At 42.7% G+C, this 18,567-nt stretch overlaps 1 protein-coding gene across 1 annotated transcript in view; it reads right to left on the bottom strand.

Moving 5' to 3' along the window:
* Positions 1-12,644: 12,644 nt before the first annotated feature.
* The window catches only part of PAPPA (pappalysin 1), a 224,054-nt gene continuing 218,131 nt past the window's right edge, over positions 12,645-18,567 (bottom strand). Inside the window, 1 exon segment of the mRNA XM_037059146.1 lies at positions 12,645-18,395. Within this exon segment, the coding sequence (XP_036915041.1) occupies positions 18,288-18,395 (108 nt within the window). The 3' untranslated portion in view covers positions 12,645-18,287.

Below are 18,567 nucleotides of genomic sequence, written 5' to 3'. Positions count from 1 at the left end.
CATGTTTAATGTTAAGTAAGAGTGTTTTGAACAGAATGGACTTACTCTGCAGGACTCCCTACAAATCTGCCTCAGCCTTAAATCCACAACTGCTTTGAGGACTAACCTAGTGTTGTATTTGGGAAAGCAGAAAGGAAAAAAATGGTTGGGGGAAAAATCGCAATGGATGTGTGCTTCAATTCAATGAAGCATTCTTTTGCTGTTGGCCGAATTTTAAAAAATCACATTCTAGCAGTAGCCGTGTCCCACTAAAGGCTTCGGTGACTAAATGGAAAGATTTCATCTAGGGGTGCTAGTAAAAATCTTGGTGAAAGGGATTCCCATTCCCTCCCTCTCTCCATACTGCGTCTTTTCCCATAAGAAGGCTTAATGGACCCTCAGTGCAATTCTGACATGATGGAAACTGAAAAGAGATGGAGTTTCCACACTGGGCAGAGAACAGAGGAATGTTATTCTTCTTGCTCCAATCCTGGAACCAGCAGGCTGCCCCTGGGTGGGAGGAGGGGCTGTGCAGGAGGGGACAGGGCAGTGGAGGTTGGATGATGGAATGCCAGGCCTCCAGATGTCTGCTCCTTGCAGATGTGTCTGCGAGGGCTTGGCCCACACATCTGGGAGATAATCATCACTGTGGCTCACATCTGGAAAGTACTTTACAGGCTATGAAGTTCTCTCACTGGTATCTCTAATCTGATGCCCACAGCAAAGTGGGCAGAACAGATTCCACTGTCCTCATCAGACCAGTTAGGCTCCCCAAAGTGTCACAAGTCCTTGCTCAGGCAGCAAAGTCAATAGAAATAGCAATGAAAATAATCAAAACCAGAACCTATGAAGCACTCGCTGTGGGCCAGGCACTGGTCTGGCATGTTGCATATACAGCATTAGTCATTGAACCTACATGGCATTTCTATAAGAGGGGTGTTTTTATCCCCACTTTAAAGATAAGAAAAGCAAGTCACACAAGGGTCTAGCAATGTGCTCAGGATTCCAGAGAGAGCCTGTGGCAAAGCCAGGACCTAAGCCCTGGCAGTTTGTGCCCCAAATCTGTCCGTCACTATTATTTCATGCCTGCCCATCAAAACTGGGAATCTAAGCAGGTTTGACTCCTAATTTCATTTCACTGTTTTATAGCTTTGTATACAAATAAAAGCGTGATTCTGGTAGGAGACTTTCGTTCATTCACTTAGACATCTGCTGGGTGACTACAATATGCCTGGCACTCAGTGGGGCCACAGATTTAAGGGAGAGCAGTCTTACTGCTCCACTCTATTTGGCTTAAGTGCCTTGAGCGCCGTGACCATTCTGGCTCCAGCTCCTGAAACAGTGCATGGTACGTGTTGTGCACTTGCTAGATAAGTACTGAATGCATGCACTGCTGCAACTCTTGAGCAGTTCACAGTCCAGAGGACAAAGACTTATAAGTGGACATATATTTGTATTGCCCATTAAAGTAATTATTAAATGTCTATTGGAGAGTGTTGAGAGCTGCAAGTGTGGTCTGGAGATGGAATGGATGAGCAAGAGGGTGGGAGTTTTCTGGCAGAAGATTGAGACCCAGGGCATGGAGAGGCAGTGTGGGTGGAGCATCAACAGAGAAGGCTGGACAGGTAAGCAGGGATGTGTGAAGAGTTGGGGGCTGTCTTATTATAGGGCAGGGGTCTCAGGCTTTCTTTAGGGGGTCATATATAAAAATAGGCTCTATGGACTACATGGTCTCGGTCACAACTACTCACCTATGCTTTACAAAAGCAGCCATAGATGCTATGTAAGTGGAAGAACCTAGCTATGTTCCTATAGTTTTATTTACAGAAATAGGCAGTGGGTCAGGTTTGGCCTGTGGGCTGCCATTTGCCAGGCCCTGTTGTAGGGTGTTGGGTGCCACTGATGCAGTGGGATCAGATTACCTCCCTTCTTGACTCATTCCTTAAAGGTGTACTGAACACTTACCATGTTCCTGGGAGAGGAGCAGTTTCTTCACTCCTGTTGCTTACAGTCTGTAGCTGCAGGAAGGGTCAATTATAGGGGCCTGACAAACCCTGTGATGGATGAAAATGAGGGGTCATGAGGTCACAGAGAGGAACCCTAACCCCAATTTGGAAGCTGAACACATGCCACACAACTCCAAGGAAACAATATGTGAACTCTGGCCCAAAGGATGAATAAGAGTAAATGGAGTGGGTAATGATGGAGGGCTTGCCAGGTTGGAAGGTCTCAAAGGAATCGAAGGCACAGGTTGTGACAGGAAGAGATACAGGAATTGAGACCAAATGTTAAGCGTCTGCTGGGACAGTACCACCCAGTAGCAATATAGTGTGAGTGACAAATGTAACTTAACATTTTCTAGTACCCACATTTGAAAACTGAAAGAGGAGTGAAATGATATTTAGTAATATGTTTTACTGAACCCTAAATATTCAAAACACTATCTTTTCAACATGGGATCAAGATGAACAATTGTTAATGAAATTTTTTTACATTATTTTTTGGTACAAAGTCTTTGCAAACCAGTGTGTATTTTCACATATAGCCCATCTCAATTCAGACCACGTGGCAAGTGCTCAGTGCCTGTGTGTGGCTAGTGGTCACGCTGCATTGGACAGGGCCCGGCTAGTCCATTCAGAGCCACGTGAGCCATCAGCAGAGTCAGGGCTGCAGCTTAAGTGTGGGGGGATTTTTATGGATCATTCTGGTATTAGGAGAGCCTGTTGTCTTCAAGTTCATGGCTTCTTTCTGCCAATCACCCTGGGATAGGAAACTCAAAGAGGAAAACCAAAAAGCAGGGAGAAGGGAGAGGGGCCAGCTTTGCCCGGGGAAGAAGAAAGTCTACGGCTTTGCCATAAAAGCTATGAAAATCAAAATGAACAGAACTAATTTTCTAACTGACTTAGGTGGCAGTTGTGAGGTCAGATGACCAGGTAATCCTGGTTAGGTGGTGGGGAAGAGTAAGCCCGGGCCTTCCAGTAATTGCCAGCTGTGGACTAATGCAACCAGAGATCCTCTAGGGAGGGCAGGTCCATTGAGGAAGCCACCTCACTTTCCTTGCCACAAATTGGAGGTTCAGCCTGCAGAAGCCGTCTCAGCCTGAGGCAGAGCATTTGGCACTTTCTCACCTCTGAGCCTGCCCTATCTTCCCACTGCAACTCGATAGACCTCCTGGGTGAGTGAGCTCATCTTACTGACACCAACCCCTGCTCAGGCGCTCAGCTGTCCTGTTCGTCCGGTTCCCCACCTGGCATCAGAACTTCAAACATCACTTTCCACTCAATTAACCAAACTCTTATCCATATTTGACTCTGTTTATCCAAACACAGGCAAAGGGGATGTGCTAAATGTTGGAATTACTGATTTTTTTAAATCATATTTTTCTATGTTTAACGACATGGCTAAGCCCTAGCTTTGGGGCTCCTTCTTTAATGAATAAATGAAAAAGATTCACAGTTGACATGATTTTTATGTTGGCAGACTTTACCAAAATGCTGAACAATTTTGTTCCCGTAATTGGTTTAGTTACAGCCTGGAGTTTATATCACTAATTGGATCAGCATGTGTTTTCTTCACAAATGATACTTAACTCAGACTCTGTCCAAATTTGTTCATATCTTTGTCAAACAATCACAGAAGACCTACTGTGAGCCTAGTGATACTGGTTGAGTGAAAAGCAGCTTCTGTGTGTTTTTGAGGAATGGAAGCAGTAAACAAACAATGAATATAGTAGGTTAAGGCAATTTTGGAAAAAAATGGGGGCTGGCTGGGATTCACAGGCCTGCCAGACATGGCTGGGCCTGGAAGAGGCTTCGAGGGGCATGATTAGGCCTAGCTATCTGTGAGGATTCAGCATAAGATTGCCTGGGTTCAAATTCAGACTTCATCTCTTACTGGTCATATGACCTGGGGAAAGTTACTGAAAATTTCATGCCTCAGTTTCCCCACTTATCAAATGAGAATACTGATGAATTATATCTGTTTATTCCAGTGGGCTATTGTGTGTATCAAGTATTAAATGCTTGCAAAGGAGTTTGTTATGTAGTTTGTCATACCAGGCACATAGCAAGCCTACGATCAATGAAAGTTGTAGTAATAATTATTACTATGCCTACCTAAGCTGAGACCTAAAGAAGGAGTAGGCATGAGTTTGCATAGGTAAGCGAGGGTGTTCCAGGTAAAGGGCAGGGCTTGACCTGGAAGCTCCGCACTAAGAGGACGTGGAATACCATGGTAACCAAAGTTCAGTTCAGTTTATCTGGATCACAGAGTAGTGGGGGGCTTAGGTGGTGGTGAGAATCATAGCAAAAAATAAGTCTAGCCAGGTGGGCAGAACCCACAGTGCAGGGTGTAGGCAGGCTAAAACAGGGCAGCTGGTTCCTTGAGAACTGAGCCTGTTTACACATCTCAGGCTCTGAAGAGAACTTAAATTTACAGGTGAACAGAGCCCCAACAACGGCTGCTTTGTATGTATTAACATGAGTTACAGGGAAACTGCAGACATTTGAGATGAAAGCATTTGGCAGGGAGCTTTGTGGAAAATAGTTTAAAAATATCAACACCAAGAAAAACTTGTAACAACTAGACAGAAAGCCAGTCCCCTAGTGGAAGAGAAATGTCAAGTTTGGGTTCAGGTCTTGGACAGCGCACTGAACGTCTGGAAACTAGGTTCTCTCTGGATCCTTGGAAAGAGGTTTTGAAATTGGTTCCTGGGAATTGTTCCTTCCTGGCCTGTGCTGGCAGAGAGAGGGTGTGTGCATGTGTGTGTGTGCGCACGTGCCTGCATGCACACACAGATTAATGGATGGATAGACGTGTCTCTTTGAGGGACTGGACAAAATGGGACGCGTGGTCACTTTTCTTCCAACACATGGTCTATGCTATGTTGATATGTGTTTAATCCTCGAAAGGAATGTGTTCTATATAGTGCAGGGCATCTAGGAGAATGAGCTTTCCCTTTTCCGTGCAAAGTGCAGACAGGATCCTGGTAGGAGCTCCAGGGGAGGACCCCACCTTCTAGAACTTGTCAATGGCTATCTCCAGTCTGCTCCTTCATACATTTGAAGGAAGACGAGGAAATGAGGGAGGTACTATAGAATCCTTCAAGTTGATGGACCTGAAGTTTTCTCAGCCAACTCCTCTTCCTTCTCTTTTCCAAAGCCTTCTGTTCTTCAGGACTCATCTTAAGAGCTCCCTCCTCTAAGCAGCCTTCTGGGTTATTCTCTGACCCCACTTCCTCTGATTGTTCATGTGTAGACAATGTTCTGTCCTTACCTAACTGCTTGCAGTTCTCTGAATTCATCACCGTGTATTCTTCCACCAGCATTCTCTTATCTAGGCTGTACCCTCTGCCCAGAGCATGTGTCTCTCTCTCTCTCTTTTTGAGCTGGCTGACTCCTACTCATGTTCAGAATTCCATTTGATCATCCCATTCTTATCCTCAAGCCTGAGTCCCTCTCAGGCTTGACATCTGACATTAGAATTCAAGATTATGTTTACTCGGTTGTGTCTTTAGCAATAGCCAGGAAACTCCCTGAAGGCAGGGGCCATGTCGTGCTTATTTTTTCTGTTTAGGGTGCCCATCACCTAGCATACATAGTAGGTGTGTGAATACATGGGTTTTTGAGGGACTGGCATCTGTGGTCCTCAGAGTATGGGCCCCTGATCAGTAGCAACCATATCTTGTGGAAAGTTTCCAGAGAAGCAAATTCTTGGGCCCTACTCCAAAACTACTGAATCAGAAACTTTGGAGGGAAGCCAAAAAATCTTCACAAGCCTTTGAAGGGATTCTGATGCATGCTAAAGTTTGAACTCCACTGATCTAGAAAAAAGCAGGATGAGGGGGTGGGGAGGGGAGGTGATGGGCCACTATGATAACGCCACAGTTCCTAAGAGGTTCTGCTGATGGCACAGCATCAACAGAACTCAAGGACATCGCAAGCTATGGAGAAACAGTTCTTCACTCTGTTAGGAGGTGAATCCTGGAGATTCGGTGGGCAGTTTTCTGTGGATTTAAACTGTGAAAAGGACTCATTCAACTGTCCTTAGCTGTCATGACACATGTCCTCAACCTTCAGTTCTATTTTTTTATGGAAAAAAGTGAATTGCTATGGGTTTGATCTGACTTCCTCATGACCTTTATATCTTTTGATGCCTCTTCTTTGGTCCCTAAACACCCTGGACTGTCCAGGTGTCCATAGCGAGTATGTGGATTCTGAAGTAAATCACACCACCTCTTTCTCCCCTAGTCCTTGATTCCGAACCAATCTCTGATGCTCTCCTACCACTTTCTACAACTCGCTTGACCCACTGTTTGTTTCCCATTGTTGCCCATCATCCGCAGCTTCCTTCTCACTTGAGCCACTGCTCCAGCCTCAGTACCTCCTGGTTCTCCCTTGAAACCCTTACTCCACACGAAGGACTCTACCTCAAACTTAAAGGTTGTTCCCGACATCCCTCTCTCTGAAAATATCCATGTCTGTCCATCACCCACTGACTAGTGGGTGAACACATTAGCACCATAGCATAGCCCACAAATCTCCGCCCATCCCCATTAACCTGGCCATCCTAGACCATGGTGGTTTAACTTCCTATAGTCAGTATCCACATCTTTTTCCCTGTGAGACTTTTCTGGTGGCCTGAGCCCATTCTTCCTGCCAGCATGAGATAGAAATGTTCTGGAGGAGAATATTGCCCTTTGGGAAATCCCTCATTGGGAGAAAATGGGTAAAGACGCCAACTCCCTAGCTTCTCAGGTGGGGTAATGCTGAGGAGTGTGCATCCCATGGGTTCAGAGTTCCCAGGGGGATTAAGCTGCAGTGGTTCCCAGGAGTTACATGCTTGCTTCCACATCCTCTTTTGGCTACCTCGCCATCCTTGCTTTACACCCCCTGTCCTCTACTGATAGCCTCTGGGATTGTCATCCAGATACACTACTTGCACTTGAATCCTTGCCTCAATGTTTGCTTCTGAAAGAACCCAACCTGACACACACATATACAAAGCTCCTAGTAATTTGGCATCGAAACACTTTTCTGGAATTAGCTGGCACCTTTCTTCTTTGTGGTTCCTGATTTGTTCTTATCCCCAATCTAGATTCCAGTGGCCTGAACACTGGCCATTCTGCAAACAAGCCACATCCTATTTCAACCTCTTGGTCTTTACACATTCTGTCATCTGGGCGTGCAATACTTGTAATTTTCCCTCTGGGATGGTGTTTCCCAGTGACAATGCTGCAGGACAGTGACCTAGTTTCTTGTCTCTTCAGTTGGGTGGTAAACTCTGTGAAGGGCTGTGACTGTGACTATCCTAGCCACCACTCTTACCAGTGCTTAGTCTAACACATTGCAAACAGTAATGCTCAATAAATGATTGTTCAGCATGTAATTGAATAAGCAGATATATTTAAAAGTTAACAAATGTATCTTGTGAAGTATTAATAGGCAGGTGTATGGGAGGAACTATGATTCCAACAAAGTGACACCCAGATATTGTTCAAGGGTGACATTGGTCACCATCTATGCAGCCTCTGGGAAGATTTAGGCCTGGCTGAGGAAGCTTAATGAAGGAAATGAAAGCACTCAGCTAGGCAGGTAGCCCAGGCCATCCTTTGAACAGTGCAGCCTCAGAGCAGTATGGGGATAAGAAACTCCCTATTCCCAGGGGTGAATCGTGGCTGGGCTACATGTCAAAAAGAGAGAGAACAGAAAATGTCAAAAAATTGTAGGCCTTGGCTGCATCATTTTATCTCTGGGCATGGAACCCAGGCTTCCCAGAGCTCACAGTTCATTTCCTCCCATCAAGACATGGGTCGGGGAGAGCCCGGATCCCAGGCAGCCCCTGGACAAGCCAGTCAGCAGTGTTACTCTCTCTTCTACTCAGGGACTCTGAGCAAGGGACAAGGTCAGGCTCTGACTGAGTATCTGTCAGTTCCCCATCTGTAGACTAGAATAGATCGGTACTTTTTTACATGTGCACTCTTTAGAACCCTAAAGCTCTGGGTAGTTGTGGCTGGGATGATCCTTGGTTACAAAAGATAAAGATGGGTCAACTAAGAGGGTCTCTCATCTCCTTTTTTTAAATTAGATTTGATGGACATTTTAATGTATTATTGCCCTTGAAGAATGGCGAAAGTGTCTGGAATCTTGGACTGACCAGATTACATCTGGGATGGCCTCCTAGAAATATGAAGCCCAGGGAAGAGAAAGTCAGACATCAAAGTGGGCATTATTACTGCATGGAAGCTTGCTGGGTGAAGCAGATTAAAAACTGGTCTACTCTATAGGGTTAGATGAGGTTTCAAGGACATGAGCCTCCTTATTTTACTTCCCACTTCTCTGTGGCATTTACTACAGATCTACCATGGGACTCAATTTGAGACCAATAGACCCAGGCCAGCACATTTCATCTCATCTTGGCCATCATTATCCCCACTGACCAGATAAGGAATCATGAGGCTCAGAGGTGATGTGGGGGGTCCACAGCCACAGTGCTATAAAGCAGAAGAGCAGAACAGCAGGGCTGCATTGAAGAATACTCCTTATTCTTCCTCTCCCCACCCTTTGTATGGTCAAGTTGTGTGATGTTTTCAGTTATTATTGCTAATTTGGGGGGAAATGTGGGTGCCAATTCCTTCTGCTGAACTGAAGTAGGGTCTTACTCTAATTTCAGTTGCTCTAGAAAAAACATCTTCTTTCTAATGGAGCATTTTTGCCAATGAATCTTTTTTTAAAGCTTTTATATTGGCATATAATCTATGTGCAGAAAATATGTGCATTTATAATAAGTGCTTCAAGAATGTTCATAAACGGATCCAACTTGTGTAACCAGAACTTAAATTGAGAAACAGGATATTCCCAGTATTCCAGAAGCCCTCTTCTTGCTCTCTCCCAGTGACAGCCCTGGCTGCCTCTCAGAAAGGTCCCACTGTCCTGACTTTGACCAGCACAAGCACCCCCATTACTATCATTATTGTTACTATTCATGTGTAGATTTATTTCAGATTATCACTCAAAGAAGTCATTTGGGTGAAATTCACATAACAAAATTAACCACTTTACTGTGAACAGTTCAGTGGCATTTGATATATTCACAATTTTGTACAAACACTTTTACCTAGTTTTGAAACAATTTCATTGCACTGTAGTAAAACCCCTTACCCTGTAATTAGCTTCTCCCCGTTTCCCCTTCCCCAAGTCCCTGGCAACCATTAATCTGTATTGTGTTTGTGTGGATTTATCCATTCTGGATACTTCATATAAATGGAATCATATGATATATAACCTTTTATGTTTGTCTTCTTTCACTTAGCATAATGTTTTAGAGGTTTATCTACTTTGATATATATATATATATATATATAAATACTTTATTATTTTTTATGGCTGAATATCATCCCTCTGAGTATACCACGATTTGTTTATTCATTCATCTGTCTGTGGGCATTTAAGCTGTTTTACCTTTTGGCTATTGTGAATAGTGCTTCTATAAACATGTGTGTACATGTACTTATTTGAATATCTGTTTGGGGGTATATATCTTGGAGTAGAATTATAGAATTATGTGGTAATTATATGTATAACTTTTTGAGGAACCAACTGTTTTCCACAGTGGCTGAACCATTTTCTTTCCCACCAGCAATGTACAAGGGTTGCAATTTCTTCACGTCTTCACAAACGCTTGTTATTTTCAATTTTTAAATAATTTATATTCATCTTTTGTCTTTGACCTTTAGAGAAGCACCTATTCAGATTATCTGCCTATTTTTATTGAATTCCTTTGTAATTTTGTAATAGTTCTTTATATATTCTTGATAAATGATTTGGTAATATTTCCTTCAATTTCTTGATAATGCCCTTTGATGCACAAATGTTTTTAATTTTGATGCAGTCTAAATTTTTTGTCATTGCTTATTCTTTTGGTGTCCTATCTAAGAATCCATCACCAAATCCAAGGCTGTAAGGATTTATTCCTATGTTTTATCTAAGAATTGTTTGGTTTTACCTTGTAGTTTTAGGTCATTGACCCATTTTGAGTTAATTTGAATACATGGTGTGAGGTAGGGGTCCAAGTTCATTCTTTTGCTTGTAGATATCCAGTTGTCTCAGCACCATTAATGGTGATTTGCATATTTTTGTACTTCATAAAATGGCAATTACATAGTAGACACTTTTTGTGTCTTGCTTTTTTATGCTTATCATGACAGAACCACGGAGGGGTCGGCAGGAACATTAGTTGATATTACACATGCGATAAAAACACCTGTGCTTTCATATTTTTGTCATAGCTGATCTTAGAAAATAGATAAATGTCCCCATCCCCAAATTTTATCACTTAAAAGGAAATCTGACAAGAACCCTTCTTTCTGTTCTAGTTTTTTGTAAACCCAAAACGCTCTAAAAAAAATAAAGTCTATAAATTTGAAAAAAAGGAAATACAAAATCAGTCACGAGCACTGGTGTACAAGGATTTTCTAGACTCCCAGAGTGGTACACACTACAGATCCTTTCATCCAATCTCACCATTTAATAGATGGAAAATAATCCTCTGCCCAAGCACTGTTACCACGTCCATCCAAAGAGCCGCCATTGCTTCCCCGGACTACACAATGTCTTCTGACTCCCTACATCTGCTCCTACCTCCCTCAGTTTTCTCCTTCACAATGCCATCTAAGGGGTCTTTTCCCAACCACAAATCTGATCATGTAAAATTCTTTCTAGAAAAAACATCTAATAGCTCCCCATTGCTGTTAGGATAATGCCTGGAATCCTCAATATGGCTCATCCTCTCATTGGTCCACTGTTACCCTCTCTATACACTTTCTCAGTTCATTGGCCTTTTATTCAGTTTCTTGAGAGTGCCGTGTTGGTTTCTTACTTAGGATGCTGCACCTGTTGGTCCCACTTACTGAACCTATCACTTTTTTTTTTTCACATTGCTGACTCCATCTTAGAAAAGATGGGTGGCTTGCCCTAGGTCACAAGGAGCAGATGGTACTTGAATCTGGTTCCCCTGATTCGTATCTTAGACCTCATTCCTTTAGAGGGCTTAAAACATTGACTCCAAAAAGCAAGGCTTCTCCACAGCTGAAGGCTAGAGAGGCTCTGCTTTTTGTCCTGGGTTCCCATGGCTGCCACTGGAGTCCCAGTGCCAGCGTAGCATGAGAGAATGCTGCCTCTATCTTTTGTTTTGTTTTGTTCTAATATGACTTTAAAACCACTTTTATGATTAGACAAACTCTGAACCTCGGTTAACAAATATAAAATAGATATATTGCTGAGTGTTTCTGTCTGTTTTAAAGTGAGAAGTCATTTTACCATTAGGCAGATTCAGTAACTAAAGGCCAGTGAACTTTCCCATTCCTGTGTATGTGTCTGTGTGTGCATGGATAGGACACTAGATCTCTTATCTTCCAGGAGAAATAGCCTTGCCCCAGGACTCTCTGTCTCTGCAGACAAAACCAACAAGTACAAGAAGTCGTATTAAGAAATTTTCACTTACTCTTTCTATTCGGGAAATAGGTACCTCTTTTCATGAAGCTCTTCTTGAAATTTAATTTCAGTCTTCATGGTGAACTCAATAGGCCTGAATACAATTTGAATCATTTATTTTGCTTTGGAAATGACCAGTTATCTGGCAGAATTTAGCAATGACCTTTCTTTTATTTTAGTATTTTAGTTAGTGTCCTCCCTCATGTCTCTCCGTGGGTTGTGTTTGTAAAGAGCCCAAAAAACTCTTTGGTAGTTTTTGATAGGTCGTTCTTGACTTCCCTACCCATGCCCTGCTATGTCATTCACACTGATATCCTTGTGCTGTCCTTTTGTGCAGATTTCAGCATTACAAATGTCACCTTTTGACCTGCCCTATGGCCATACTGCCTGCCAACAGCTCCCAGGCCCAGTGCCAGGAACTTGACCATGGCAAGGCCTGTGTTAGTGAATGCTTTAGTGCATTCATTTGTAAATGCCCTTGTAAAGGCATTAGTTAGTAAAAAATAAGCAGATATCATAAAAAACTAATACATTATTAATACTTGTCATAGTCAGCCCTGCCTCATAACGATCGTAGCAAGATTGGCATAATGTCTGTCGTGGTTCTAATAACTTCGCATATTTACCTTACTCTCGCAACAGACTCATGACGTGGGTACTTTTATTATTTCCATTTTACAGATGGGGAAACTAATTCTTAAAGCAGCTAAATAACTTTCCAAAGATTATATAGCTACTAAATAATGATAAGATTCAAAAAAAAGAGTTTCAACAGGCAGCTAGGAAACAGCAAAACTTGCCTCAGCTGCAGGTTCATTTGATGAACTGGATGACAGAGTGTCCCAAAATGAAGGGAGAAAATGAGAACAACGAACATGCGAGAAGTATATTATTGAAGACAGCATTCAGAAGTGCAGACATGGCTGGAGGTGATATTTGTTTAGCTCCCGGAAAACTGAACTTTCTTATAATATGTAAGAATGTTTTTCAGTGTTTGCATATGCCAAAAGTAGATGCTCTCTGGGAACTGTTTATACAGAAGATCGGCTGCATATTGGAATCAGCCTCATGCTGCCACTGATTTCATTCTAGGTCTTGGGTTTTCTTCCATATTAGTGTGTATACAGGAGAGTCCATTATATTTCCACAGCAGACAAAAAACACACCACTACATACTGAAGCATACAAGCTATTATATATTTTCATAATATAGAACTTTAAGGTATAATAATCAACAGTGGCAAAATATTTCTGTCTTTGACATTAGTTTTTTTTTCTTTTTTTTTTTTTTTCCGTGAGATCCAACCTGTAATTGAGACCAGAGAAAACAGTATGGAAAAACAAATTCATGAGAACAGGATAAAAATATCATGAACAGCAAAATATGTCTGAGTATTTAAAACTGTATAGAAAAAATAAATTAGATGAACAATTGTGTAAATATAAATTAAAAAAGATGACATTCTTAATAAATAAAGTTTACTATTTACATTTTTATATATTGCTAAAAGACTTAACTTAGATCCATAAAAATACATAAACAGGAAAAAAAACCAAAATAGGAGCAGCAAATTTATGCGTGTGAGGTACAGAAAAAGGATTGGAATTATGTTTTGGTTTTTAGATTTTTTTTTTCCTTTTTCATAGTAGGCCAGTAGAATTCTCATGAGAACAGATTTTAAGCACTTCAGTGGAGAGTTATTTTTTTTGGTAGTTTCCAGAAGGTGCCAAACAGATTTCAGCATCATAATAATTAGAAATACCCATAATAATTATAACAATAATAAAAAGATATAATGTGATACATAAATATGGAAGAGCAGTTTGTAATATGAATACATTTTCTCTAGACGAGATCACAGTTTTATTTTGTAAATATTACATTTAAGTATATATATACACACATATATGTACAACTATATATACATGTGCATATATATGTAAAATTATATTTATATATAATATCTTTATATAGATAGATATCTATGGACAGGTTATTGATTATAGAGACCCAAAAAAGCAACTCAATAATTGTTCAAAATCCTCCTCACTGACTGCTGGTGTATAGTTTAAGAAGCCCAAGTTGTTCGCACTCAGAAAGCCAGATCTTTTCGCGGAAACACTCAGTGTTGAATTTTAAGTCTGAGGAGGAGAGATTTTAGGGGCTCCCTTCCTCTGTAAAGTTGGGAATGGCCTGGAAGTACTGAATAGATGTCAGTAAACTGACTTCTACTTTACAGGAAGTAATTGGCTTTTAGTCCAGTTATAGAACCAGTAAAGGCCAGAATAAGAGGGAAAAGTCCAATGTACCTAAGAATGAAATATTCCCCAGTACAAGCCTCTCTCTGAACGTGGATGGTCATCCAGGAGCTCCTGTGTCACTCCCTGAACTATCATATGAGTACTCGCTGTCTTTCCTCAGGGTCGATGGCCAGTGCCTTCTTGGATGGGAACCTGAGGCCTTGGTGCCCAGCCTCGGCTCCCCCAGATTGCTGCCGCCCACTTAAAACCTCAGGGCCTCACAACTCCCTGGCCTCCCCTTGTGAGGTAGGTTAAGTAGTATTATCCCCATTTTGCAGCTGGAGAAACTGAGGCCAATGAAGAGGCAATCTGATGACTTGTTGAAGATCCCTAAGCAAACTGGTGCCTGGAGTCAAGATTTCGAGGTTCTTACTCCAGGGAGAGAATTCCTGTCTTGGCTGTTAAACATTTCCGTTAAAGCTCAAACAACTGGTAGGAATTTGGCAAAACCTGAAAGATTTTCAAAAGAGCAGGCTCTTATTCATGTGCTATTTCATTTTTATGTTTGTTGTTTGCTTGGTTTATTCGTTGTTTTGATTCTCAAAACCCATGGGAATTACATGCAGCAGCCTTGTAGGAAAGTGGATGGTGCAGTGTGGTTCTAAGTGCAGTCTTATAAAGCCAAGTGCTCTACTGGTAGGTACACACATGTTATAATGTGAAAAGCACAACACACTATGTCCCCTTAGTATCTGGTAAAACCAATTGCAAGCCCTCCCACTCCCTAATAACATGGATTGCCACCAAACAAGCAGACAAAACACTTCCCCAGCAACCACTACACGTTAATGGGACGATGTCTGATTTCCTGGACCTACCACAATGTACCTAACATAACAGACAGCAGTATAAAATCCCACACTACGTCTCCTGCTACGGAAATCGTTACGCTTGTGTCTACCTACTCAGTCTGTAGAATAAACAATTTCCTTTAGGAAGCACAAAAATATTTTTTAAAAAAAGTATTATTTTTAATCATGCATATTTATTTCCTGTTAATCTCCTTATCTTTTGTGAATTTCTATCTGTACAGTTTTGTCACCATCAATTTTTTTTTATTTTTGTACTTGAAGTAGTTCCAGAAAAAAAAACACACAAATCTTCGAAACTGGTAACTTGAAAGTATGGTTAGCCTGCCTTCCTTCCTTCCTTTTGTCTTTCCTTCCTAACACAGGTAAGACCTATAACAAATGGACAGTTACAACCAAGTTAAATCAAACCTGGAAGGGAGGTAGCTGAAATCTGTCTCAAAGAATTATTTTCAACAAATAGCATTTAAGCACTGGCCAAGGTGGGACTAGGACCAAGAGAATTGTCTAGGCAGTGACTCAACATGCTGAAGCCAAGACTAGCAGCTGACACCCTCCATCTTCAAAGCCCTACAGTTTATGACCACTGATCTCTCCCTTCCGTAACGTCTGATCAGCCAACCAAATAGACTTCTCCAGGACTGTCTTCCCTGGGAGGGGGTTGGCACAGAAGTCAGGTGTGGGGGTCATGCAAGTCCTCTGGGCAGGCTGTCAGGGTTGTGGCTGAAACAGGTTTCCTAAGAGAGAGCTTAGAGGACTGTCTACCTCATCTTTTCATTCTTGCTACTAACAGGCTAATCCTTCACGCCCAGAACCCTCAAGCACTGAACTGTTTCCTTGTGAGTATTCCATTGCCCTAAACAGGAGATGACAGGAAGGATGAGACAATGAGTTTGTTCCCAGAAAGAAAATGAAACTGGGTATTAGTGTACTGCACAAATAAAAGCAGATTCAGTCCTACTGAGGTTTGAAATGGGCTATTAATTACACTTTCCATACGGGCACAAGGCTGGCCATAGGTCCAGTAGCTTCTCGTCTCACAGCCTTGGCAAATAATATAAATTTGTAACATGTCTGAATGATGACGATAAGGAGACTGGGTGGGTGTCTGCTCAGAGGGCCCAACTCAATCTGTGAATCTGAAGACAGAAGTCAGCCTTCTGGAAACTTTGCTCATCTGGAGAATGTGGGAGAGGCAAGGGTGAGAGTGAAGGAAGAAAGAGGCTGAAAGTCAGTTTAAGAGAAACTGGCGAGGTTCTTCTGTGGTTCCTGCAACCCCACCATTAGTAATGTTGTCTTCAGGTCTCCAAGGCTGTTTGTGTTCCTTACTGTTGTAATAAAGCAACAGGGAGGGCTGTCAGAGTTACCTGTCGTAGTTCCTATCTTCTTACTAGCACCACTCAGCTGGAGTAAGAGAGGGGATTTAAGAGTTGGGAAGAGTTCTTAGACACTGGAGAAGGGTACAAAATGCAATAAATGCTTCTATTATCATTCTTATTTTGCTAACAATTGGCCCTGGTAATTATAGAAAAAAATGTCTTGAATAAAAACATGAATTTGTAAGGAAGAAACAAGGAATTCGAGCCTGGCCTGAACAAGGGTGGTAGTCTCTCCATGCTGGAACTCCATCTCCAAGTTTGTAACATAGTACAAGCCACACAAATCTCTGCACTGCGTCCTTATTTGTGGGCACCTGTGCAAAAAGCACCGTGAGAGTTTTTTTTTTAATATAATAGACCACAGATGGCCAATAAATGTCTTCTCAAGTGTTCCTGATCAGCAGGTAATTGCTGTTGGGAGTGATATAGTAAGAAGCTTTCGGAAGCTAGTTTTGGTCCCCGCAGGAAGAAGGGCTATACGTGACCAACAAAACCTGCTTTGGAAGCAGGGATGAGGAGGGTCCAGCACACATGCCTAGTGTTTTCCATTCCTGTGCTAGACTTCGTTTTTGTTAGTTGTCTTCTCTAGGCTTGAGATGACTTGATTTATAGCAATCTTTATGTCATACAACTAGTTTAGACTCCCAGCGCCTCGCTTTCTTAGTTCCAGGTCTCAGAAGTTATATCCAACTTAACCACTCTCTCCACCTCACTCTGTATTAATCTCTCCCAATATTAATCTAAAGGAGTGGATGGTAACGGGCTAAAAAGAGGCAAAGAGGGCCCCAAACAGGTGGAGGCTTCCCCATTTGTTTGGCTAACTTACTCCGAACTTTGGAGGCTGAATGTGGGAGAGAGGGAAGGGTTGCCCAGCCACAGGTGTGGGTGGGAGCGCTAGCAGATGGGAGACTGTAGGAAACATGATGGCCATGTGGGGTTGTTGGGGAGTGAGGGTGAGCACACTTGGACGTCCCTCTGATGGGCCTCTGGAACACACACTGTCTAGATCCTATCCAAGATGATTCTCTGCCCAGAAGTACAGCTACTCGGGGCCACAGTGAGGTCCTCGGGACCAAAGGCTGCTTTAGCCTGGAGGGGCAGGAAGGCTTGGTCAAGCATAATAGCTCAGGAGTCCCCTCCACTCTAACAGTCCCCGGATGGCCCCAACATCACAGAAATTTAACACTGTTCCACTCGGTTATAAAATCTAACACTGGCTTAGACATTGTGGACTATCAGTGAGAGATCCAGCATCTTAAGTCCCTCAACTCCCTGCCAGGGTGAGAAGCCCAATGATAGGGGACTTAACTTCTCACCATGTGGCCAATGAGGCTTTTTTCTCTTGCTGAAGGGCTAGGAACTAAGGAGCTGTGGGGAAATGTGGGTCACGTTTAAGGCAGACTGTTTGGTTGTATGGGGGTTTTCCTAACCTAGTCCTACAATTTTGGGGTACTCAATGTATAGGATAGAGCAGCAGGAAAAGTAGCAGCAAATGTGGTCCCAAGGCAAGATTTGGGGAATGGGTGGGTTCTGGAGGGATATTGGCCTCAAGCCTCAAGCAGGGGGCTCTTATAATACCTTGATATTGCAATCCTAAGCCATTTCCAGCTTGGCCTCAAACCCTGGAGTTGGGGTAAATCCCTCATGGCAGCGGAAAAATTGGGGGGCGGGGCTTGGTATACTTTGGACTCTTTACCTTTTCCTGGGTCCTACTTTCCTAGAAGGTCAGTGATCAGAGACCATTTCATTTCTGATCCCAAAGGACCACACCACTGTGCACGCCCTACATATTCCAAGCCTCAAGGTGTGAACTATGTTAGCATCTCAACACTTGGTCTTAGCAGTTTCTGCAAGCTTCTTTCTCCCAAGGACAGTGTTAGCTAAGAGCTTGGGAAAGGAAAGATTGACTTTGTTCTATTCTCTCTCTGCTCAGTCTCCAAAACTGCCCTCACACAGATGCTTGTATGGGTGTGTAGGCATGCATGTGTACTAGCCACAGATGTGCACACTCCTAGATAAGAGAACATGTTTCTTGCTGTGGTCGTATGACAACTGGTTAGAATTTTAGGAGGCTCTGGGACTGCACGCACTATATGTAATCCATCTAAGACTCTGGGATAGGATTCCATGCCATTATTCAACATGGCGAGACTTGGTTCATGCGCCCCCACTATGAGTCCTTCCTGGGTGAAATTAAAGGCAGACCGGTTGGGTGCTAAGGATCCCTGGTGTGGAGAGGCCATTCCGTTGAGCAGCTGACTGTGTGAAATCAATACCAAAAGGATGCGGGTCCTGGCGGTGGGAATTCTTTGACAACTCCTTGTCTTTCCTTAGCCATGGCTGTATCCCCAGAGGTCTTTCCGGCTGTGTTCTCGGGCTTGGGGGTCTCGACAAGCACAGTCACCTTTTAGGTCACAGGACATAGGGAAGGGAGTGACCTGCAAAAAACAAGAGAGAAGAGGTGAACCAGATGGTTGTGTCTGAGGCAATAATTTTCAGAGAGGCAGGGTAGGGTAGGGAACAAGAGCTGGATGGGGGGAGAGCAGCGTCAAGTTCAAGTCATGGATTTGCTTCTTTCTAGCCCTATGACACAGCTGGCAAACGCAAGCC

This window comes from Sturnira hondurensis, unplaced genomic scaffold (genome assembly GCF_014824575.4).
Source record: "Sturnira hondurensis isolate 20B ecotype Veracruz unplaced genomic scaffold, ASM1482457v3 Scaffold0010448, whole genome shotgun sequence".
In the NCBI taxonomy this organism is placed as follows: Eukaryota; Metazoa; Chordata; class Mammalia; order Chiroptera; family Phyllostomidae; genus Sturnira; species Sturnira hondurensis.
Note: the sequence above shows the minus strand (reverse complement) of the source record. Positions and strands in the feature narration are given on the sequence as shown.